The 26,651-nt window shown below is 42.9% G+C and overlaps 1 protein-coding gene and 2 non-coding genes across 3 annotated transcripts in view; 2 read left to right on the top strand and 1 right to left on the bottom strand.

Annotated features, from left to right (window-relative positions):
- The window catches only part of LOC126101148 (serine protease gd-like), a 307,270-nt gene that overhangs the window by 143,168 nt on the left and 137,451 nt on the right, over positions 1-26,651 (top strand). Inside the window, exon 2 of the mRNA XM_049911840.1 lies at positions 11,993-12,179. Coding sequence (XP_049767797.1) covers positions 11,993-12,179 — 187 coding nt within the window. The remainder of the gene's footprint in view (positions 1-11,992; positions 12,180-26,651) is intronic.
- Trnat-ugu (transfer RNA threonine (anticodon UGU)) lies at positions 16,975-17,049 on the bottom strand. The gene has a single exon. It is a non-coding gene; the product is annotated as a tRNA-Thr (tRNA).
- On the top strand, positions 17,377-17,451 carry Trnat-ugu (transfer RNA threonine (anticodon UGU)). The gene has a single exon. It is a non-coding gene; the product is annotated as a tRNA-Thr (tRNA).

Here is a 26,651-nt window from a genome sequence, read left to right as displayed (position 1 = left end):
GTCGGTAAGCAACCAGAGGGACTATGTAATGCCAGTAATTAAGCTGAAGATATTGTTCTTCGAATGCTCAACTGTTTCAGACGTTAGAATATATTATATTGTGCACGAATATTAAATGTATTATATTTAGATTTAATAAAAAAGAGCAGTTGAACGGAATGGACAGTGTCTTGAAAGGAGGATATAAGATGAACATCAACAAAAGCAAAACGAGGATAATGGAATGTAGTCGAATTAAGTCGGGTGATGCTGAGGGAATTATATTAGAAAATGAGACACTTAAAGTAGTAAAGGAGTTTTGCTGTTTGGGGAGCAAAATAACTGATGATGGTCGAAGTAGAGAGGATATAAAATGTAGACTGGCAATGGCAAGGAAAGCGTTTATGAAGAAGAGAAATTTAACATCGCGTAGATTTAAGTGTCAGGAAGTCGTTTCTGAAAGTATTTGTATGGAGTGTAGCCATGTATGGAAGTGAAACTTGGACGATAAATGGTTTGGACAAGAAGAGAATAGAAGCTTTCGAAATGTGGTGCTACAGAAGAATGTTGAAGATTAGGTGGGTAGATCACGTAACTAATGAGGTATTGAATAGGATTGGGGAGAAGAGGAGTTTGTGGCACAACTTGACAAGAAGAAGGGACCGGTTGGTAGGACATGTTCTGAGGCATCAAGGGATCACAAATTTAGCATTGGAGGGCAGCGTGGAAGGTAAAAATCGTAGAGGGAGGTCAAGAGATGAATACACTAAGCAGATTCAGAAGGATGTAGGTTTCAGTAGGTACTGGGAGATGAAGGAGCTTGCGCAAGATAGATTAGCATGGAGAGCTGCATCAAACCAGTCTCAGGACTGAAGAGAACAACAACAACAACAACAACAAAAAACTATAAAATCAGTCATAAAGACCGTTCAAAGTATTCAAATACAGCTTGCTTTGTGGATGACACCTGTCATCGGCTCGAGTGACCATGTCACGAATTTTCGCGCGAGTAACAGAGGGTCAAGGGTGGCCGACTAAAATCTTCAGGCACACCACCGCGCCGCTCAGAATGGACGGGAAAAGGCTTTAGGAGGTGGCATAAAGGGCGTCAGTGAAACCACTGCTTCCCTTGGGCCTTGATTCGCACACATTTTATAGTGGGAAACCATAGTTCACAGTGGTAGTGCTGTGAGCAACAGGACGACATTTTGACAGCCTTTGACACTGCTGACAGGCTTCCCCCCCCCCCCACCCCCCCACTCCAACGATTCAATCCTTCTCTAAAAACATCGTGAGCCAACAACCTGTCGAACTTGATCATACATCTTTGGAGTGCAGTGTTTCTGCAGTTCCTGCTCTAGTGTACAGGGTGGAACTATTGGGAACCGATCAGAAACATTCAACGAAATTTGAACGTGATCGAGAGCAGCAAACGTGATTACTCTTTTTCATCCCTGATGTGACGATCACACACATTTGCGTGAGAAACGGCAAAGGGACTACCTAAGATCAATCAGTTCGACAACACGCAACACGTTCGGTGCCATACACCGGTCTTGGTTGGGTATTTTAAAAATGTACGTGTACAGAGACAATCCTTGACTGTCCTAGGCATCTGCAGGCAGGCTACGCTACTGCTCTAGCGCCAGCTGGTGGCCTGCCAAATGGGAGGGGTGTGAAGGGGTTGGTTGTCTCAAAGCGCCTAGAATTCCATGATGAATTGTCTCCGTCCTTGTATATTTCTAACAAGGGAACCTCCCCATCGCACCCCCCTCAGATTTAGTTATAAGCTGGCACAGTGGATAGGCCTTGAAAAACTGAACACAGATCAATCGAGAAAACAGGAAGTAGTTGTGTGGAACTATGAAAAAAATTAGTAAAATATACAAACTGAGTAGTCCATGCGCAACATAGGCAACATCAAGGAAACTGAGCTCAGGAGCGCCGTGGTCCCGTGGTTAGCGTGAGCAGCTGCGGAATGAGAGGTCCTTGGTTCAAGTATTCCCTCGACTGAAAATTTGACTTTCTTAATTTCGCAAAGTTATGATCTGTCCGTTCGTTCATTGACATCTCTGTTCACTGTAATAAGTTTAGTATCTGTGTTTTGCGACCACACCGGAAAACCGTGCGATTAGTAGACGAAAGGACGTGCCTCTCCAATGGGAACCGAAAACATTTGATCGCAAGGTCATAGGTCAACCGATTCCTCCATAGGAAAACACGTCTGATATATTCTATGCGACACTGGTGACGGCATGTGCGCCACATGACAGGAATATGTTGTCGGCCCACCTAACTTGTACACGTGGCGAATGGGTAAAAAGATTCTTCTACCTTGCCCGATTTAGGTTTTTCTTGTGGATGTGATAATTACTCCCAAAAAAGTAATGAAAACATAAGAGTTTGTCACATAAACTGCAACAAATATATGCAACTGTTTCACAGTCGCACAGTTTTCCCTGTGCTCTGTCAAAACGTATGTTTTTAACGTTTTCCAATTTTTTCCGTGTGTAGACCGTCAAATCCTGCATATGTCCAAGCAAATGTGAACACGTCCTGGAATTTTGAAGAGCGGAGTTGCTTGTGTGAGTGCCTGAACTTTGATAATTGACACACGTCAATTGACTGAAAATAAGAAGTTAACCTTATTACCCGAGGGAAGACTTGAACCAAGGACCTCTCGTTCCGCAGTTGCTCACGCTAACCACGGGACCACGGCGCTCCTGAGCTCACAATATCCTTGATGTTGCCTATCTTGCGCATGGACTACTCAGTTTGTATATTTTGCTTATTTTTTTCATAGTTCCACACAACTTCTTCCTGTTTTCTCGATTGATCTGTGTTCAGTTTTTTAAGGCCTATCCACTGTGCCAACTTATAACTAAATCTGAGGGGGGTGCGATGGGGATGTTCCCTTGTAAGTGCTCAGCAAAGGCATGCAGTTGGCACCAGAACTATTATAAGAATAGGAGAGGGACCATTTTCCCTACGATTCACCCACGTGTCAATGTTGCGCATCCCTGTGATGACGTAACCATTGAGACCTTTCCGTGTCGATTCTGGGCGATGGTGTGTGTAAATGTTTTCCTTGGCCACCCATAAGAGAACACCGTGACTTCAATGCTGGGGGTTGCGGTTCTGACCTCCATTGCAGGGGCTTCAAAAGAATGGATGAAATGTAAGTAAGAGGGGCTGTGACGGTCTTCCCATCGAGCGACACGTCCACGGTGGCATTGCGCAGATTTATGGTGAAATTTGGTGCCAATGTGACATAATTAACCCTCCTTACAACACACATTAGCGTAGCAGCAGTGTGTGTTTGTGTGTGTGTGTGTGTGTGTGTGTGTGTGTGTGTGTTAGTGTTAGGGTGTCAATTTAATTTTCATTGAAAAAGGGGACATTTAAAATAAATTAGAAAAAAACCTGGGCCAATGAAGAAAACAAACGGGACATAAATATTGTATTAACTAAATTTAATACACATACAAGTTTACCTTTACAATGTGCACTCAGATGATCCCAAATCACTTTTTACAATTATTCTGCCACACTATCACCGTACTTTTCACTTTTACGTACTTTATCAAGAAGTACATTTTCGTTTGAAATTGTATCATAAAAGTCAGTGCACGATACACCATTAAAGTGTGTTCTGACAATGAGCAAGGTCCTCACTGTTTCAACTTTCATTCTACTTTTTTTTTCATCTGACCACAAGTTCGCTAACGAAAACACACATTCCACAGCAGCATTTGACCCAGGAATTGCCGGACAAAACTCCACAAAATTAATCATGTTTTTCATGTTAATGTTTTTACTTTTGAAATAAGCAAATATTTTACACCACGTTGCACTAACACTTTCTTTGTCTCCTTCTTCACTTTTTATGAAGTTCTGTGCACATGAAAATTCATGGAACAGTTTGTGTTCATCAACAGGATAATTTGGTACAATACTTTTAACAAAAACGCAACAGTCCTGAATATCCTTCCACTGTAGCTGCTCCTTTTCAGTATTAACCCAGTCAAACGCTTTAAAAGGTGTGAGAAATTGTAAACACCATTCTGTAATATACTCAATGCAAGTCATGGAAGATGTCAGCATAAATATGAAATTGTTATACAGTAATTTCACCCTCTTCTTCCAGCTTTCTTCGAATCTCGTGTACAGAGGATGTGAGAAATCTTTCAGGTTTTCTACATTGTAATTTGCCCAATAATTTGTTTATTTCTTGATAAACTTCCACTATTGTGATTTCTTGTTTCTCAATACATTTAATTGTTGTGGAGAAAGGTTTTAGCTGGTTAACAAGAAAATGTAGAAGAACAATAGACGCAGGGTTATTAAAGAATTGTTTAAGGATAACAGGACACTTATCAAGGGAAATGAAATATAATTTCAAAGCAGGAAATATATCTACAATTCTTTCCAATGCTGATAGCAGAGATAGCCACCTTGTCTTGTTGTGCCCAAGTACAGTTTTGTATTCAGTTTCAGTAAACTTACAGAATGACTTCAGAGATTCAACCCTTACTGTATATATGTGGAAATGCTGATAGATTTTGTTTACAATTAATTGGCAGTCGATGGGTAGGCAATCTGAGCCAATTTGTAAGGAATTGTGCACCACATGTGCTGGACAGCCAACACCTACTATATTATTCACTGTGTTCTGTTGCAGTTTATTGAACAAATTGTTTTTTCCTTTCCTCTGCTTACCACCAAAATTGGTGTTAGTGTTGCCTGCAGAAACTGCAATCACCTTTCCCTCAAGATAATATTTCTTTAAAACCCCCGCACATAATTCTGAAGTAAATCTGAAGTTTCTCCAGCTAAATTAACCAATTCAAGCACTTTCACCGTGATGGCATTTTCAGGTTGAAAATACCTGGTAAGGAGAGGAAGCAACTTCAGATCCAGATGATTCGAAGTATCAATCATTACAGAAATGAATAGAGTACTTTTCAGTTCATTTAAAACCTGCTGAGCTGCATACGGTGCAATAACATTTGAAATGATTGCATTACATTTTGTGAGTCCACATGTGAATTTAGGATTGAAAAGTTTTTTAACAGCTGCTGTAGTACAGTCTATTGACTTAAAGCTATGGTTATGCATTGCACTGTGGTATGCAAACGTAGTTTCTTGTGCTGCCAACTGCCTGTCCTTTTCTTTTACTGATTTTAAGTTTATATAGTAGTCACTCTCGCATTTATTTGCTCTTTTCGATTGATCACTCATGCGATGTTTCTTCGTCTTAATGTGTTTCACAATGTCAGACCTTCCATGACCAATAGCAAAATTTGATCTGCACAACGTACATTCTACAGTTTCTCCACTACCAGTGATAAAAGGAAACTCGGTTTTTATATTGCTGTCAAAATTATACTTTCCTTTTGGCATAATGAAACAGTGATTGCACAGTGCAAAACATTTAACAGTGTGGTGACGAAAGCCAGAGAGCAAGTATCAGTGGTGTAGAGTATCTCTGGACCGAAAGGACGGATTTAGAAGAGAAGAATCTTCGTTGTTATTCGTAACCTATAGTGCGTTTAAAATTATTTGCGATTTTTGACAGTTCGGTACATGTTTGCGGTATGCAGAGAGTCATCACACGCTTCCTAGCGTAAATAATTGCGCAGTTAATAGCAAGTCAAACAATCAGTAGCGTAAAATACTCTAGCCAAGCGGAATCATAAAAAAACGGGACATTTGAGCGTCCCCAAAAAAACTTTCGGGACAGCGGGACATTTTGGTAAAAAACGGGACTGTCCCGGGAAAAACGGGACGAATGGACACGCTAGTGTGTGTGTGTGTGTGTGTGTGTGTGTGTGTGTGTGTGTGTTGTCATACAAACATCCACGCGTTGTGCTGTAAAAGTGCTGTGTGTGTGTGTGTGTGTGTGTGTGTGTGTGTGTGTGTGTGTTGTCATACAAACATCCACGCGTTGTGCTGTAAAAGTGCTGTGTGTGTGTGTGTGTGTGTGTGTGTGTGTGTGTGTGTGTGTGTTGTCATACAAACATCCACGCGTTGTGCTGTAAAAGTGCTGGATTCAGTTTGGGGGATGGCTATTGGACTTGGTTGGTCAATACAAGGATGGTTAATGCTGGTTGTGGCTGGCTCTGGAGATGTCGTCCGATGATGTCCCATATGTGCTTGATTGGAGAAAGATCTGGTGACAGAGCAGGGTAAGTCAACATGTTGACACTCTGTTAAGCATGTTGGGTTACAACAGCGTTATGTGGGCGAGGGTTATCCTGTTCGAAAACATCCCGTGGAATACTGCTCATGAATGGCACCAGAACAGGTCGAATCGCCAGAATGATGTACAAATTGGCAGTCAGATGCGTGGGATAACCACGACAGTGTTCCTGCCGTCATAAAAAATCGCATCCAAGACCATAGCTCCAGGTCTACATCCAGTGTGTATAGCATGCAAATAGGTTGGTTGCAGGTCCTCAGCTGGCCGCCTCCTAATATAGACTTAGCTATCGCTAACATCGAGGAAAAACCAGATTTCATCAAAAAACGGAACATACCTCCACCCTGTTCTCCAATCAGCTCTCGCTTGACACCACTGAAGTCGCAAATGACGGTGGTTTGGGGACAGTGCAATGCACGGTACAGGACATCTGTCTCGGAGCTATCCTGGACGTAACAGATTTCCAACGATTCATTCTGTCACTGTATTACCAACTGCTGCTCAGATTGTTGCTGCAGATGCAGTATGATGCGCCAGAGCCACACATCGAACACGATGGTTTTCCCTGTTGGTAGTGCCATCTGGCCACCTGGAGCCTGGTCTTCTTGTGACCGTACATTCCCGTGACCATCTCTGCCAGCAGTCTTGTACAGTGGCTACATTCCTGCCAAGTCTTTCTGGAGTATTGCAGAACGAACATCCAGCTTCTAGCAGTCAGATTACACGACCTCTTTCAAACTCAGTGAGCTGTCAATAATTGCGTCTTTGTCGCCTTTAAGGCATTCTTGACTAACGTCAACTCACATGTCCGGTCTCAAATGTAACTAACACTCACGACCGTTACAGTGCGTATTTAAAGCAAACCTGATTTGCATCCTCATAGTGGCGCTATTAACGCCACTCTTGTGCGACTGGCGCGAAATTTCGATAGGCATAGTCTTTCGGATGTAGAAACATGGCTGTCAACTTCCATTTGTGTCGCACAACTCCTTCTTGGTGTTGCGATTTTTTTTCTGTCATTGTTTTTTGACCAAGTGTAAAATTGTTTTGCAAACAAGTATTAATGTTATTTTTCATGTGACATCTAAGCAGTGATATACCTTATTAATTCCTTATGGGAGCTCACATCTCTTCAGTGTGTGAGCTTGGCCAACGTAGGTCCCAGCTCTTGCAGTGCTTCTTCCCTTTATATGCTAAAAGTCTGCCGTTCTATTATTCTTTTTTTCGGCTATACCATTCCATTGTATTGTCTTACTGGTGCCAATCATGCTTTGATTTGGTTTATGATTTTGGACACTTGCTTTTCTTTCTACTCTGGTACTTTCTACAACTTTTCATCATTCCCTATATGGTCCCCATTGCTAGGCATGACCTACCTTTCCTCTTCTAAATTTTATTGAACTGCAGATCGTGTGGGGAAGGTCGCCAAATACGGAGTACATTCCAACATTTGTGCTTCTCTGTCTTAGCGCACTTCCTTTCTGCCAAAAGTAATACACCCAAAACTGAACACAGTAGCTGTCCCATTGTGGGCGGTTGGGTCCTCAAATAGCTGCACCATGGTAGACAGCTGGGAACTCCCCGCATATGCTGCGATGGCTGGGGCTCGGACACTCTGGCCGATCGATAACTGGCCGAGTTACTCTTCCCATTTCTGTGACTGGATGGCGCCCGTGGAAAGAGCTTCAATTGGGAATAAGTGGTGCCAATGTGAATGACTCGCAGATCAAGCGACTCAAAATTTCTTCCACTGGTTGCTGCGTGGCCCTAGCAGTCTCTTCTGAAGGAAAGGATTCCTACAATGAGAAGAGGTGACCCCACAAATGTTTTCTTCCCTGGGTATGCTGCGGGAGGAACATAGATCTAATAGACAAGAGGACAAATACCCCTCGCAATACTTAGTTTGCTCTAGGATTGACAGAGATTCCTTTTCGGCCACGAAGCTATTGTCCTTTGTTAATTCACCTGTAGGATTGCTTTCAGCAGCGATTTCGAAAACAAAAAGTGGTTCAGTTCCGATTAAAAAGAGAACCCCAGCTCAGTTGAGGGCAGTGCTCACCTGTGACAATCTGGGCGACATTCCTGTAACTATCACCCCACATTAGAGTCTCAGTATGGTACAAGGTATCAATCATCTTGCACTGTGACCTCCTTTTACAGACCAGTGGAGAGTTACATTCCAGTTTGGAGTGAGAGGGTATGCATTTCACCCGTCATGTCCAGTGGAGACTAGGCACTAGGGTTGAGACTGGGATTGCTGGTGTATTGATGCAATATGAAATCGTATGTTGACCCTATCATGCAGTGCTTCATACGCAGAGAGTCGATCACAAGTCTTTGCATTGTAACCCCAAACCCCGTCCGTTGTGATTGTGAGTGTCAGCTGCACATGAACACTTCTGGTGTCACTTACCTCCCCCCTCCCTGCATCTGTACTGCATAGAGCACCATTCCCCTCGTCCACCAGACTGCACTATTTTCCAAAGAGAAAAGAAAGTGCAAGAATACAATACTCTTTGACTCTCGTATCAGGAGACTAAGAAGAAATGTGATCTATATATGGCAATGACGTTTGCTATGGCTATGACATCATCCTCTCAAGCAATGGTACCCTCACTCAGCTGATGTTTGGGGGTCCCCCCTCTTATTGTTTTACCCACACCCACTTTGGTACTTTGGGAGCATAGACTTTCCATCCACCAGAGATGTTGATCCATAACCCCACCAGAAGGAACAACACTCTCTCACTCCTAGGATTCTGCTGATCTGGAAGCAGATATCAGCCCAGTGCCACAGGATCTGATATGTTCCATCTCATGTACTGGTGCAGAGCTCCCGATGGACCCTGAAAGCACAATAGCGGCCATTCTTTTGACAGCAGACTGAGTGATCCTCTTTTCCTCGAAATTTCTTCCCCAACCCCCCGTGAAATGGCAGTATCTTGGTGGACTTCAGAGGTCGAAAATGGGCTTTCCAAAGCCATAGGCAAAATCCATCGATCGAGCACCTCATTGCCTTTAGATGGCTCAGTGCCAGGGTCCATCACCTAATAAAATGCCAAAATTCACTTACCTTTCACTGCACATCACCTGGAACCATATATTTATTTCAGTGAATGGGAAATCCTCTTTGCCCTAGCCCTTTGCCGTAACATGGCTCCAGCACTACACTACATTCACAGCCAAGTGGTCAAACACCTTATCAGTGGATTGCCAGTGTCATATCCTTGCCATTTTCGACAGTATCTGGAGTGAAATTGAGCTCCCATCTCATTGGTGAGAAAGCATGATCGTCACAATACTGAAATTGGATAAAGAGTTTTTATGGTGGACAGCTACTTCCCAGTTAGTCTCACCAGTGTTCTCTGCAAGTTGTGCAAATATATGGTGAGCCAATGGCAGTGTTGGTACCTTGAGACTCGGGGCTTTTGGCTCTGTCCCAGGCTGGTTTTTGCAAAGACCATTCTACTGCTGACAGTTAGGCCTACCTCAAGTCTGCCATCCAATCAGCTTTTGCCTAGCGAAAATATTTTATCACTGTCTTCTTCATCCTGCAATAAGCTTATGAAAGTACATGGGATTTTCACATCTTCATTACATTGCTTATGTTCCTTCACTGTGACTATTGGTGAGCGACGACTGCAGGGTGCCATATGAAAGATAGTCCTGGGCTCTCAACTATGGCTTCCAGTTTCCAGCCACCAAGACACGTATTACACACTTCTGTCACCAATGCACTGCCCATCAACAAACAAAACTCTACTTTAACAACCAGTTGCTCAATGTGGTAGAATCTTATCATTCTTTGGGACTGGTCTTCGATGCCCAGTTGACATGGCTTCCCCATCTTTGCCAACTTCAGGCGAATGTGCTGGGTGACATCTTAACATCAGCTGGCTTGCAGACCAATGTACATTTTTGCAACTTTACAAAGCTCTGATCCGGTCCTGTCATTTTTATGGGAGTCTGGTATATGGCTAAGCATCACCTTCAGCATTGCAGATGCTGGACGAAATATGCCATTTTGGGTCCAACCTGCCTTTTGGACCAGCCTCGTAAACAGTCTACTCGTGGAGGCTGGGATCCCTCCACTAAAGATCAGGTGTCAACAACAGCTGCTTAACTATGTGATACACATTTGCTGCTCAGGGGAGCACTTGCACAATAGAGGCCCAGGACTGGAGTCACGATGTTAGTTTACATACAATGACTCAGCTCTGAAGCCCATCTTCCCCCCACTATCACCTCTTATCTGTACATCCTCAAGATGTGCACCCCATCCTTGGTTCTGTCTCGATTTATCTTTTGGGCTGAAAGATTCTGTTGATCCCATGGTTTTTCGCTGCCTTTTCCTGGTCATCCTTGAAGCATTTCTAGGTTTGCAAGTTGGATTCACTGATGACACTGTACGGCCAATGGATGAACTGGTTTTACCTAAACACATGCAAGGTGCAGTGAACACTGCTTCTGCCAAGAGATGCAGTGCATTCACTGCAGAATTGGTGGCCATCACTCAAGCATTCAGTCATGTTTGTTCTTGTGCCAGTGAGTCATTCCTAATTGGTAGTGACTCCCTCTTCCTGAGTAGGCTTCAGCACTACTCTTGACTCTGTAGGATCTCCTTTCTGACCTCCATCAAGTTGAATGATGGCTCGTTTTTGTCTGGACAGCAGGTCACATTAGGATCTCAGGAGACACACACACACTCACCAACTGCTCAAATTGGCTACCAGGGTGCTGACTTAGCAGATGGAAGTACCTGAACCATACCTTCAGTTGACTCTATGCAGTCAGTTGTTGGACACCTGGAGCAACATTATCCTTCCCCACATCATAACACCTGCAATTGATGATTTTTTGGCGATAGTGGATGTAGCTTCATATTGCAAGAGGTGGGAACATTTAATCCATCCAGGACTATTTTGAACATGATTGTTTTCATAGTCCAAGTGTTATGATGTGATGGGGCATAATATTGCATGATAGTACCAACCTCCAAACTTTTGAACATGGTACTCACTGATCAAAATTATGACACTATACTCCATCCCCAGGTGCATCTTTTCAGGGTTAGATTTGGTCCTGATTTCATTTTTATGAATGACAATGCATGAACACATCGAACTGCACAGGTAGAGGAACTCTTGGTCTCGGAGGATATTTGGTGAATGGACTGGCCTACCTGTTCCCTGACTTAACTATCATTAAACATTTGTGGGATGAGTTGGGGAGATGTTCACACGCACCAATGACCATCCAGTAGTTGTCAACAGCACTGATGGAGGAATAGAATGCTATATCGCAAGAACTATTTACTAACCTACTTGGGAGCACATTACAGAGCATTCATTGCTATCCATGGTGATGACGCACCCTATGAAGAACCATGTCCCATCTTTTGTAATGTGCAGGGAATCGTCACAAATCATGATGACTTCAGTGAATTATTGTCTCTGAATATAAGTGTGTCATTTCTGTTTGTCCCACTGCGTGTTTCTTTGTTACCTTCTGTACTGTACTGTACTATACTGCAGCAGTTCTTTCTATGTATGTTCAAAATTACATCAAGCTGTGCTACTTGTCAGTGACACATCATATGTAAGTTACTTCCAGTTTTAGGCACCAGTGTATATTTTGGGACTTTGTTGTTTAATGATCTGTCTTAAAACTGAGCTCTGCAACTATCTCTAGCTGTTGGTTTACAATACTTTATTGCACTGCTGAAAGGATGTGATTGTCAAAATGTGATGGTGTATGAAATATGCCGTTCTGTACTATGACCTGTCATAATGACTGTTGCTTGTGTTGCCAGGCTGTGCATGCTGAGTTTGGTTGTGATGGCAGTGACTTTGGAGGTGCCCGACTCTCCATGCCCAGATGCCTTCCGTTATGAGCAGGGTGTAGCCGGCTACTGGACAGCACTATTGCAGTTGCCAGCCCCTGATAAGCCACCTGTGAAGGTTGTCGCTGAGCTCTACCTCAAGGCCGAACTGCCCACTGTACGTACAAATACCAATCTGCTGATTTCATCATGCCTTCACACAACAAGGACCAGCAGTGGCTACCTAATAGCATGCAAGAGTCACAGTAGGGAACGACTGTTATATAGGTCATAGAGGAGCTTGGTTTTTGAGGCAACATCTTTCTAGAAAGATGCTGTAGTCCAGTGATGAGGTTCTCTTTCTGACTGGTAATTCTTTAGCATCTAAAGTACAGGGTGTAATGGGTATAAGTAGAGATACTTCTATTGATGACTGAGGAGCGTACTGAACAATATTACATAAGTACTTACATTACTTGCAGACTAATAATTACAGCCTTTACAAGTCATATATTTTTAGGTTGGTTAGTTCTTCCAAGTACTTGGGGCAAGAGCAAACCATTAATGTTTATTTTCTTCTGGACAGCAGGTCAGGTGTTGAAATGTGGACATATGGATGCAAAACAGTGTCCTGTAATGACAGGCACAGTCCACATAATGGTGCACTACAATCGTGCAGGAAACATCAGGTCATTAAATTTGTTGTTTTTTTCTCTGTGCCAAATAGTTTTCCCCGCAAACACACTGAGGTGGATACATATTAAGGTACCGCCTATAAAAATATCTGCACTTACCCCTGTCTGCAGCTGAAATAATCTGTTCATTAGACCCAAAACGTTTTCCATCATCAAATTTGTGAACCTGCGGAAATTTGGAAACTGCTGTACCAAATGTTATAGTGTAACAAATGTCATGACAATGGTAGCTGTTTCAAGAATTTGTGCTTTAAAACGCTTAATTCCCACATCCAAATCACTATGAGGCCAGGTGCATTAAAGATTTATCTAAATTTACAAACCAGTTTCACTATTTGCTTCAGAATACTGGTACAGTATATTTAATTTGCAGGCTAATAACAAAATCCCTTTTGGAAACCAGAAAATGCTGTTCCTAAACTTCCTGCTGAGTGAAATAGATGGCCAACTTTTTGGGGCTGTGCCACTTGCCTCCACAAACTGTTTTGATTGCTGTTTTTGTTTTTGTCTTAAAGTGAAGGACCAATGTCTTATCAGTGGTATCAAATTGGTAAACAAAGTGTGATAGAACACTATTCCTGTGTATCCACTTGAACAAAAGAAGCATAAGTAAAGCTTTCAAATACACTTACTTTGTGTTCTGTAGGCCCATATTGTGAATATATCTAGGAATATGGATAATTATTACTTTCATTCTTCTTGAGGTTACTAAAATACAACACACTGTTCAATTAAGTAAATAGTATTGACCTATTGAATACTTAAATATGTATCTGTTAGGCAGATTCTCTTACAGAAGAATATAGTATTTAAGTATTAATGCACTTACTACGAAAAATACACATGCATACAGGGGATGAATCTAAATGTTAAGTGCATAAACATTATAATATGCTTTGGGAACTTTTCTGCAATGTAGAATTATGTGTACAATAGGAAATGTCCAAGTTTTTTTATGTTTGTAACAAGGCTTATCATCAAATAGACCTTGAATTTGCAAATGAGAGGGCATAAACTATTTTGCAGCCATTGAGTTGATAACCTTCAAAACAGTTCTCAGGTTTCTACCAGTTTGTGTTAACTCTTGAACTGCTGTTAAACATACGCTACAATACGGAAAACAATATATCAATGTTGTTATAGCCATCTCTGTGCCAGTTTGAGAACTTTTGTTTGTGTAATACACCAATAACTACTGCTATATCTATATCTATCCTCCCCAAACCACTGTGAGATGCATAGCAGAGGGTACATTGTGTTGTAACAGTTATGAGGGTTTCTTCTCATTCCATTCATGTATGGAACATATGAAGAATGATTGTTTGAATGCCTCTGTGCACGCAGTAATTATTCCAATCTTATCCTCACAATCCCTACATGAGCAATAAGTAGGGAACTGTCACATATACCTAGAGTCATCATTTAAAGCCCGTTCTTGAAACTTTGTTAATAGACTTTCTTAGAATAGTTTGTCTATCTTCAAGAGCCTTCCACTTCAGTTTCTTCAGTAACTCTGTGGCACTCTCCCACAAATCAAACAAACCTGTGACCATCCTCTGTGTACATTCAATATCCCCTGTTAGATCGATTTAGTACCGATCCCACACACTTGAGCAATATTCTAGAACCAATCACATGAGTGATTTGCAAGCAATCTTCTTTGTAGACTAATTGCACTTCCCCAGTGTTTTAGTAATAAACCAGTCTACCACCTGCTTTACCCACAACTGAGCATATCTGATCATTCCATTTCATATCCCTACAAACCGTTAACACCCAGGTATATGTGCAAGTTGGCTGATTCCAACAGTTAGTCATTGGTATTACAGTCTGAGGATAGTACTTTTTTTTCATTTTGTGAAGTGCACAATTTTACATTTTTGGTCATTTAATGCAAGTTGCCAATCTTTGCACCACTTCGAAATCTTTCCAATATCTAATTGAATATTTATGCACCTTCTTTCAGATTCATTATAGGTAACTGCCAGAAGTTTGAGGTTACTATTAATATTGTTTGCAAGGTCATTAACATACAACAGTAACAGCAATGGTCCCAACAGACTTTCTTGGGGCACACCTGGAGTTACTTGTACATCTGATGACGACTCTCCAACCAATATAACATGCTTCATCCTCCCTACCTAAAAGTCCTCAGTCTGGTCACAAATTTCACTTCATACCCCATATGAACATACATTTGACAATAAGTGTAGATGTGGTACTGAGTCAAATGCTTTTCGGAAATCAAGAAATACTGCATCTACCCGACTCCCTTGAACCAAAGTTTTCAGTATGTCGTGTGAGAAAAGTGCTAGTTGGGTTTAACTTGATCTACGTTTTCGGAATCCACCCTGGTTGACAATGAGGAGGTCATCCTGTTAAAGATACCTCATTATGTTTTAGCATAGAATATGTTCTAAGATTCTACAATAAAGCGATGTCCAGTGTTTGGATGGTAGTTTTGTGGATTACTTCTGCTACTCTTCTTGCAGAGAGGTGTGACCTGTGTTTTCTCCAAAATCTGTGCACTGTTTTTTGTTATAGGGTTCTATGACAGATTATAGTTAAAAGAGGGGGTAACTCAGGTGCTGGATTATGTTAGAAGAGGGGCTAACTCGGCCACAAATTCAGTATAGAATCTGACAGGGATTCCATTGGGCTCTGGACCTTAGTTCAGTTTTAATGATTCATAGATCTTATAATTATACAGTCCTGGAAATTGAAATAAGAACACCGTGAATTCATTGTCCCAGGAAGGGGAAACTTTATTGACACATTCCTGGGGTCAGATACATCACATGATCACACTGACAGAACCACAGGCACATAGACACAGGCAACAGAGCATGCACAATGTCGGCACTAGTACAGTGTATATCCACCTTTCGCAGCAATGCAGGCTGCTATTCTCCCATGGAGACGATCGTAGAGATGCTGGATGTAGTCCTGTGGAACGGCTTGCCATGCCATTTCCACCTGGCGCCTCAGTTGGATCAGCGTTCGTGCTGGACGTGCAGACCGCGTGAGACGACGCTTCATCCAGTCCCAAACATGCTCAATGGGGGACAGATCCGGAGATCTTGCTGGCCAGGATAGTTGACTTACACCTTCTAGAGCACGTTGGGTGGCACGGGATACATGCGGACGTGCATTGTCCTGTTGGAACAGCAAGTTCCCTTGCCGGTCTAGGAATGGTAGAACGATGGGTTCGATGACGGTTTGGATGTACCGTGCACTATTCAGTGTCCCCTCGACGATCACCAGTGGTGTACGACCAGTGTAGGAGATCGCTCCCCACACCATGATGCCGGATGTTGGCCCTGTGTGCCTCGGTTGTATGCAGTCCTGATTGTGGCGCTCACCTGCACGGCGCCAAACACGCATACGACCATCATTGGCACCAAGGCAGAAGCGACTCTCATCGCTGAAGACGACACGTCTCCATTCGTCCCTCCATTCACGCCTGTCGCGACACCACTGGAGGCGGGCTGCATGATGTTGGGGCGTGAGCGGAAGACGGCCTAACGGTGTGCGGGACCATAGCCCAGCTTCATGGAGACGGTTGCGAATGGTCCTCGCCGATACCCCAGGAGCAACAGTGTCCCTAATTTGCTGGGAAGTGGCGGTGCGGTCCCCTACGGCACTGCGTAGGATCCTACGGTCTTGGCGTGCCTCCGTGCGTCGCTGTGGTTCGGTCCCAGGTTGACGGGCACGTGCACCTTCCGCCGACCACTGGCGACAACATCGATGTACTGTGGAGACCTCACGCCCCACGTGTTGAGCTATTCGGCGGTACGTCCACCCGGCCTCCCGCATGCCCACTATACGCCCTCGCTCAAAGTCCGTCAACTGCACATACGGTTCACGTCCACGCTGTCGCGGCATGCTACCAGTGTTAAAGACTGCGATGGAGCTCCGTATGCCACGGCAAACTGGCTGACACTGACGGCGGCGGTGCACAAATGCTGCGCAGCTAGCGCCATTCGACGGCCAACACCGCGGTTCTTGGTGTGTCCGCTGTGCCGTGCGTGTGATCATTGCTTGTACAGCCCTCTCGCAGTGTCCGGAGCAAGTATAGTGGGTCTGACACACCGGTGTCAATGTGTTCTTTTTTCCATTTCCAGGAGTGTAACTATATATGACGGTAGTATCTGTTCCCGAAAGAACAGTTACCGTCGATGACCATGCAGCTTTGCTAGAAATGGAATGATAATTAAATTGACACCCTAGCTGCAAGCAGGCGTTGATACACTTCATTGGGGACATGTTGAAAATCTGTGCCCCGACCGGGACTCGAACCCGGGACCTCCTGCTTACATGGCAGACGCTCTATCCATCTGAGCCACCGCGGGCACAGAGGATAGTGCGTCTGCAGGGACTTATCCCTTGCATGCCCCCCGTGAGATCCACATTCCCAACATGTCCACAACACTACATTCGTAGTGCGCCTAATAGATGTTTGCCCATCACACTCATTACTCGTGGCAGATTAATCTACCAAGTCCCGTACGAGTTCGGGCATAGCGTGTGCATTCACACAAGAAGGTCAAAGGCCGGGAACCCATATTTTTAACTATATATGACGGTGGTATCTATTCACGAAAGAACAGTTACCGTCGATGACCATGCAGCTTTGCTAGAAATGAAGGGATAAGTCCCTGCAGATGCACTATCCTCTGTGCCCGCGGTGGCTCAGATGGATAGAGCGTCTGCCATGTAAGCAGGAGATCCCGGGTTCGAGTCCCGGTTGGGGCACACATTTTCAACATGTCCCCAATGAAGTGTATCAACGCCTGCTTGCAGCTAGGGTGTCAATTTAATTATCATTTCATTTGTATCAAAGCTGCATGGTCATCGACGGTAACTGTTCTTTCGGGAACAGATACTACCGTCATATATAGTTAAAAATATGGGTTCCCGACCTTTGACCTTCTTGTGCGAACGCACACGCTATGCCCGAACTCGTACGGGACTTGGTAGATTAATCTGCCACGAGTAATGAGTATGATGGGCAAACATCTATTAGGCGCACTACGAATGTAGTGTTGTGGACATGTTGGGAATGTGGATCTGACGGGGGGCATGCAAGGGATAAGTCCCTGCAGACGCACTATCCTCTGTGTCCGTGGTGGCTCAGATGGATACAGCGTCTGCCATGTAAGCAGGAGATCCCGGGTTCGAGTCCCGGTCGGGGCACACATTTTCAACATATCCCCAATGAAGTGTATCAACGCCTGCTTGCAGCTAGGGTGTCAATTTAATTATCATTTCTTGTAATTATATTTTTTCCCTGAGACATTTAAGTCTCTTCTTTATATGTGATAATGATTAAAGCAGAAGAAATGAATTAAAATTTGTGCTGCGGCTGGGACTCGAACCCGGGTTTGAGCCTGGCCGCAGCGCAAATTTTAATTCATTTCTTCTGCTTCGATCATTATAGTTTTTATGATTTCAGTTGTTTCTCAACACCACTGACACTAATAATTACTTCATTCATCTTTTCAGTGGTAAGCTGGGGCATTTCTTCTATGTTTTCCTTTGTAAAGGAACATTTGAAAACAGAGTTAAGCATTTCAGCTTTTGCTTTGCTACCCTCAATTTCAGTTCTTGTCTCATTCACTAGGGACTGGACACTAACTTTGGTGCCACTAACATTCTTTACATCTTATCATGAATTTCTTTGGGTTTTGTAAAATATTATTTGACATTCTCCTGCGTCCGCCGCTCGTGGTCTCGCGGTAGCGTTCTCGCTTCCCGAGCATGGGGTCCCGGGTTCGATTCCCGGCGGGGTCAGGGATTTTCACCTGCCTCGAGATGACTGGGTGTTCGTGTTGTCCTCATCATTTCATCATCATCCAGGAAAGTGGCGAAATTGGACTGAGCAAAGACTGGGTAATTGTACGGGCACTGATAACCACGCAGTTGAGCGCCCCACAAACCAAACATCATCACGACATTCTCCTGCAGTTGTCATTGAAGGCATCACGCATTGCTCTCTTGACAGCCAAACACATTCCATTCAGCATCTCTCTATTTATAACCCTAACCTTTGTTTTATACCTGTTATGCAGTAATCTCTCTTTCTTTAGAAGTTTCTTTACAGTGCCAGTATACCATGGGTGTTCTTAACGGGAGAGTATAAGCTATTGTATATGTCTCCAATGTAAAGAACTATATGCCCAAATGAAAAAAATAATCATTAATGGAATTTGAAATTTTTTTTTTTTTTTAGTGTTCTGGCAGGTTTGAGGCTGCCTCCCATGAATTCAGTGCCAAACTCTTCATCTTGGAATATCACTTGCATCTTGTGTCTTCAATAGTATAACTGCTTTTACTGTTACTTTTACTTTGAAGGGCTCTTCTACTCTTCAGCAGTTGCCCTGTATTCCCACTCACCAAGACTCATGATGATTGCAACATCCTCTTTCAAACCTCTTCCTCATTTCAGTGATTCGTGCTTTTCAATTTTTTCTTGGCCATCCATGCTTCCTGCTTCTCAGCAGGAACCATTCCAGATTCCTTTTGGCCATCATCCTTGCTTCATACACACCACACCACATCACTGTACTATTGAAGAGCTCTTTTCTCAATTCCTTGCATTACTGATTGACTTATATCCACTATCTCCCTAATTTCCTCATTTCTTCTTTTTCTTCAATAGTTTGTTAGGCATATTCCAATCTCTGTCTTATCCTATAGTTTCTTCCCTCCACAGCTTTCCCCAAGGGGTCACAACTCTTTCACGAGCGTGTTCATCATGAGTCATTGCAGTACTTCTAGCTTGCCTGTACTGAATTTTTATTCAGACTGTACCTTCTCTCCAACTTATTCTCTAAGAGTAATTCCCTGTGGACAACCCATCTGGCCTGTAAGACGTCTATTGTGGTGGTTTCCCCTCTTTTTCATCATCTTAAACCACATATTTTGGTTAATTTATATTCAGTCTCCACATCTGGGCTTGACCTCCACATTTTTCAGAGTATTCATTGATTGTGCAGGCCATGTGGTGAATGTTGCCCGCTTGCATGGTAGCCAGTCCATGTTGGATATCACCAGATACCAATATGGTGGCAGCCATCCAACCACACAGAGATCATGCCATTGATGTCTGAGCTGTCATCTGCCAGCCCATATTGAAGAATATAGGCACATGTCGGTCTGGGGGCAGCAAGGCTGTGGGCTCTGGCCATCATGCAGGATGGCCTTTGCTCTGGTTAGATGACACCTGTTCAAAATAGACTGCATCATGGTGAATATTTATTGTCATAAAATGATGAGTTATGAGCCAGTGGTTGTGAGGCCTCAGCAGTCTGTTCAGACAGATGACAATTTAGTGCTGATCATTACGATCTGAGGAGCTTCAGCCACTTCGGGGAGAAAGCAAACCCAACTGACTTGAAGAAAATTGTTCCTCTCAGTTTCTGGTTTGCACCTGAAAAGGTGGGTGGGAAAGGGGGGAGGGAAGGGGGGGGGGGAGTGGGGAGTGGGGCACGTCCTTGTGGAGAACACTGAATATGTATTCAGCAAACTCTCTTTCATTATCAAGCTGTAGAGTGATTCTGTCTTAATTAAGAGAGCAAATGCTACACATTTCCCTGTGTTACTCCCTTGTAACTTGTAAACAATTTTATGTGCATGTTATCAGCATATACTTCCATCCTCCGACCCCACCCCTTGCCCATAAGACCCTCAACATATACTAGGGATAAATTTTTCACTGGAACCTCACGCTGCAGACACATGAAGAACATCATGAACAGTTGGAGGATGAGGGATCCACTTTGTATGTCATACATGTTGAAGACCACTAACAACAAGATAGGTGAACTGAAGGTCACAGATTGTCTCTCATATTTTGAATCTTGAGAAATATAATTATGATGGATCATATCCAGTCTCAATCATATCAATCTTCACCACAACTACAAAGTATGACCAGTTCCTCAGCAGTACCTAATGTATTTACTCCTCCAATGTTGATGTCTGATAGTTGTACCTGTTACCTCAATCATGAGGCAGTACAACCTCCTCTCTCATGGTCCTGCAGAACCACTTGCCACAGCCAGCTGGAGAAGCAACTCCTCCTCCAGTCTCTACTGCTGACAGGGCTTGCTTTTAGGAGCACCTCTCCCTGGAAATCCACAAATCAGGATCCCTGCAGCAACCAGTGGGTGAAGGAGCCACAGACTGTGGGCTACAGGGCTGCCTGTTTTTCATCCATTCCTACACCACAACAGACAAGCCTTCCCTAGAACCTCAATCCACAAAAGTGAAAGAGAAGAAAAAGAAATCTCAGGAGAAGGCTACTCAGGTGATGCCAGCGGCCCCTAATCACCTTCATAGTGCCACTTTCTGAACCAATGTTCATTGCCATGGGTTGCGTCCCCATTCCTGACAGGCAGTGACCCTGGTGTGTGACCAGTTCTGTTGGCCCTTTCATGCCTAACAAGGGCACAATGAATGTAATGATCCAAATAATCTCTAATATATATTAGTGTCATCTGTCAGAATTACAACTTATCCCCTCTGTTCTGCAGTCTGTATTGCTCTCCAATAAGCATGCTTCACTGATGACCTGCTTGCCAATGCTTCAAGGTTACTGCATGTTTTGTTGGAACTGTGCTGGTCCCAAGAAGGCATTTGGAAGCAGCTGGGTATTTGTTCACACAGATATAGTACATGGATTCCCCTTCCTACCGCACTGGAAGAAATAGTGGTGCACGTGCAAATAACCTCCAGTGATTACCATTTGCAACATTTATTTATCTCCAGGAAGGCCATGTATTTACCTTGAGATGACCGCCTTAATCCAACCATCTTTCCCAGCTTGATCTGTGTCTCCTCAATGATGGTACTTCTACCCCAATTCAGTGCTGCCTATAAGGCCATGTATTTACCTTGAGATGACCACCTTAATCCAACCATCTTTCCTAGCTTGATCTGTGTCTCCTCAATGATGGTACTTCTACCCCAATTCAGTGCTGCCTATAGCACATTTTTTGCTATCAACCATGTGATCTTTTTACTTATATGGATATGGTGTCTGTTCTTTCGGACATGTCTGAAAGAACAGACACCATCGGTAACCTGCAGCTGTCTAGAATGAAATTAGAATTGTATTAATACCTTCAACTGCTAATGGGTGTTGATATACATCAACGGGGACAGGTGAAAATGTGTGCCCCAACTGGGACTTGCACCCGGGATTTTCTGCTTACATGGCAGACGCTCTTTCCATCTGAGCCACTGAGGGCACAGAGGATAGTGCGACTGCAGGGACTATCTTGTGCATGCCTCCCGCAGCAGTTGAAGAGATAGGGAAAGTATATAAGGATACTGGAAAGGTAATTCAATGTGTAAAGTGAAATGAAAATCTAGTAGTCCTGAGGGTTCGGTACATGGTTGGATTAGAATAGAAGAAACAGTTATGGGAGAATGTGGGCTTGGCAGTAGGCACAAAAGTGGAAAAAGACTAATTGAGTTCTGCAGCGATTTCAAATAGTATAGCAAATATTCTGTTCAAATTTCACAAGAGGAGGAGCTATACTTGGGAAATGCTGGGAGAATAGGGGAAATTTCCATGGATTACATCATGGTCAAACAGAGATTCCAAAACAGATATTGGATTGTAAGGCATACCCAGGTACAGACATATACTAATATCACAATTTATTAATGATGAAGAGTAGAATGAAGTTTAAGACAACTGTCTAAAAGAATTGATGTGGAGGAAAGTGGGATACCGAAGTACCATTGAATTATAGACACATTTTAAGTTTGCTAAGGATGTGGATACTATGCTAAGGAATGCTAGAGTTGGCACCTCAGTTGAAGAGGAATGGACATCTCTAAAAAGAGCAATCACAGATGTTCAACAGCCAAACATAGGTACAAAGAAAGTAACTGTGAAAAAACATTGAGTAACCGATGAAATACTTAAATTGATCGATGAAAGAAGGAAGTCGTAAAATGTTCAGAGAAAGGCATGAATACCAGGGAAAGGCATGAATACAGCAATATGAATCCTTTTGGAATGAAATAAAGAGAAAATTCAAGGCAGTAAAGGTGAAATGGTGGCAGGAATCATGTGAAGAAAAAAAAAGGAAAAAAAAGAAAACAAAGGATTGTTGGGAGAACTGATCAGCATTTAGAAAAATCAAAACTACATACAGTGAAATTAAAAGCAAAGGTAGTGACATTAAGAGTGCAATGAGAATGCCATTGTTAAATGCAGAGGAGATAGCAGATAGGCAGAAAGAGTACATTGAAGGTCTCTGTGAGGAGGAGGACTTGTCTGTTGACATGATAGGAGGAGGAATCGTAGTAGATAGTGATGATTTCTTGTATTTCTTCCACTTTTCCCCTCCTGCCTTTTCTTTTCCACTTCTCCTTTTTGGCATTTTTGGTCCCCCTTAGGGGTTTGACCACTACTTCTAAATTTCCTTTCTGCATTATAAGCCATTTGGGGATGAACACCCTCCCTAACATCTATGGCATTGATTCCTCTCCCCCACTCCTTCCCCTATTTCTTCTCCACCTTACCCCTCCCCCCCCCCCCCAGATGCCCCACCCCCTCCCCCAATCCCTGCTCCGCTAGGTTACCAGCAAGTGTAGCTAGTCTTTGTTGTGGGGCTGTTACATACCCATCTGGCTGAGCCTCCTGACAAAACTGGTATCACACTTCTGATACCTCAGCTGTTGCCTGCTTGTACATGCATAGTAGTAGTTGCCTGTTATACTGGAGCATCAGAGCTTCCAGCAATGGCCACCATGCCACATGGCTTTTGATGTGGCTGGGTGGTGCCCACAGAGGGAGCACCTGATCAGAGTGGGTGGTATCAGGGGCAATGCTTTGCATACGAAATGTATTAAACTTTAAAAAACCGGCCATGCTTCTCTGGCTGTCTCTTCAGTTGGGAATGGATAATTTAATTTTGCTTCTTGTGACCCTTCAATGCCCTCTTCCTTCCCTAGCTACACCCTGGGAGGAGGGCCACACTCAATGGCTTGGTGTGAAACACTTTCCCCATGTGTGTGGGCTACACTCCACACACTCCAAGGTTGTCAGCAGCAGTCTTCCATTCAGAGCCTTGCCCTTTCAGGTGGCCTTTATACAGTTCAATCTGTTGCCACAGAACACCTCATGATGAATTTTGCAATGGCATCAGCATCAGCCTTCTATCCTGCCACCTTCCTCCTCTTGAAACAGTGGGCTGAAGCTTCCCATTTATGTTTTATTGCTTGTCAGGTTCAATTTTACAATGTACCTTTTACTTAATGAGAACTTCTTCTGGCCCTATCCTCTTCCCATGATTCAGTCATGGTCCTAATTCAGTCCATAACCAACTGAATGAGATTTTCAGTCTGCAGTGGAGTGTGCGCTGATATGAAACTTCCTGACAGATTAAAACTGTGTGCCGGACCGAGACTCAAACTCAGTCCCGAGTTTGAGTTTCAGTCTGGCACACAGTTTTAAACTGTCAGGAAGTTTCATAACCAACTACTTCAATACATCAGTCCTCCACTATGACAATATCTCCTCCAGGTGTTTAATCATGTTTGGCTCCAAGACATTTTCCTTGTCAATGGAGAGACAGTATTGGGATTCCTGTCCTTAAGCCCAGCAAGGATCTGTCATCCTTTGGTAGTTACCAGCCAATCAGTTTGATCAGTCCCCTTATTCTCCTCAGGGGCAGTGTGCCATTTTGGAGGCACAGTTGCAGCCCACCGCCTTTGCACCTGGGTATGGGTCTGACCTGTCCCCATGCTGTCATGATTATTTCTCTCACCTTATTTCGTTACTGTCATTTCAACTATGTCCACTATGTGTTTACCTTTCTCATTTTTGCTGTTGTGAATTTCCAGGCTGTAAAGCATTCTTTACCCTGTAGCTGACTTTACACTTAATGGGGTTGATAAGGGTGGGTTTTCTCTCACCACAAATGTTCCATGGGATATCCCCATCTGCTTTGATCCACTCACTGGTCTCACCTTTTTACTTCTTAAATTACGCTGCCCAACAAAATAATTTTTTTGAATGTCACCTTCATTTCATGAGTCAAATCCTACTGATTTTGGGTTGAGAAAAATGAATATGACAAAGAATTTGTTTTATTAGCACTGGTTTCTCTGATGTACAATAGGTGGAAGTATTTTATTTTAATGAGTTGAGAGAAAAGATACATTTTAATTACATATGCAAACAACACTGAAAGTCCATTTGACATTTTTAATGAGAGTTACATTTTAATAGTTATAAATTGATGGAGGAATACCTGGCAACTAGTTGGGTTTGAAGAGACTTGTGTGATGGCTTTGAGATCATTGTATTTTGGACTGCCTCTTGTGAGTCCCAGAGCAACCCCTACACATAGGTGGCCAGTGATCTGTCAGCAATGTTTCAATCCAATGGCCCTGATGTCATTGTTCCATTACAGAAATATTGCAGTGAAATCTTTCTCCCCATAAATTACTGAAAACTCCACAACTAAGAGGAAAAACGTCTACATGAGTGGAAAAAATGCATTCTACAGGACAAATTTCAACAGAGTTGATGGTGTTTTTGCATAGGCACTGTCACCAATTGAATGGGGTTGTCATCTCTTTTGTTGCCTAAACTCCGTGAATCACTCACTTTAAGGCTTGCCAAGCTTATTTTTCTTTCCCCTCCAAAATCTGATCAAATGCAGGATCATTTACAAGTTGTTTGATTTGTGGCCCACTAAAAATACCTTTCTTAACTTTTTATGCAAAGTATAGTAGCTGTCTACCATGTAACGAAGATGCTGAGCTGCAGACAGGCACAATGAAAAGACTATCAGAAAGTGAGCCTTTGGCCAATAAGGCCTTTGTTGAAATAGACAAAACACACACACACACACACACACACACACACACACACACACACACACACACACAGGCTTCAGCTGGTAGAGACTGTCTTCATATATATATATATATATATATACACCTAAAAACAAAGATGATGTGACTTACCAAATGAAAGTGCTGGCAGGTCGACAGACACACAAACGTACACACAAAATTCAAGCTTTCATAACAAACTGTTGCCTCATCAGGAAAGAGGGAAGGAGAGGGAAAGACGAAAGGATGTGGGTCTTAAGGGAGAGGGTAAGGAGTCATTCCAGTCCCGGGAGTGGAAAGACTTACCTTAGGGGGAAAAAGGGACGGGTATACACTCGCGCACACACACACACACACACACACACACACACACACACACACATATCCATCCACATGTGTGGATGGATATTTGTGTGTGTGTGCGCGAGTGTATACCCGTCCCTTTTTCCCCCTACGTGTTCGTTTGTGTGTCTGTCGACCTGCCAGCACTTTCATTTGGTAAGTCACATCATCTTTGTTTTTAGGTATATTTTTCCTACATGGAATGTTTCCTTCTATTATAACTATATATATATATATATATATATATATATATATATATATATATATATATATATATATATATATATATATATATTTATTATTATTATTCACGTTTGGGCCCTACTGGACCACGCGAAGTACAATCACGGGGCATTCAGTTATTTTCTTTTAGACTTTCTCTCTGCCCAAATTGTTTTCATTCTCTCGGAATGAGCTCTTTTCCTTTCATCAGACCATGTGGTTCCAGTTTTCTTTGGTTTTTCAGCTTGACCAACTACTCAGTCATGAATTTTTTGCCTAAATAATTTTCTGTCTTGAATTTCATCTTGTTTTATATCTGCCTCTTTCATGTCCTCTTTTATAGCAGCAATCCATTTTATTGTCTCAAATTTAGCTTTACTTCGATTTTCGTAGAATTCCACTACTTGTTTAGTTAGTCTGGTAGCATCCATTCTTTTAATATGCCCATAAAATTTTAATCTGCGTTTTTTCATATCCGAATATATGCTGGTGTATTGTTGAATTTCACTATTTGCTCTTAGCCTGTA

Source organism: Schistocerca cancellata, chromosome 9, assembly GCF_023864275.1.
Source record: "Schistocerca cancellata isolate TAMUIC-IGC-003103 chromosome 9, iqSchCanc2.1, whole genome shotgun sequence".
Taxonomy (NCBI): domain Eukaryota; kingdom Metazoa; phylum Arthropoda; class Insecta; order Orthoptera; family Acrididae; genus Schistocerca; species Schistocerca cancellata.
Note: the sequence above shows the minus strand (reverse complement) of the source record. Positions and strands in the feature narration are given on the sequence as shown.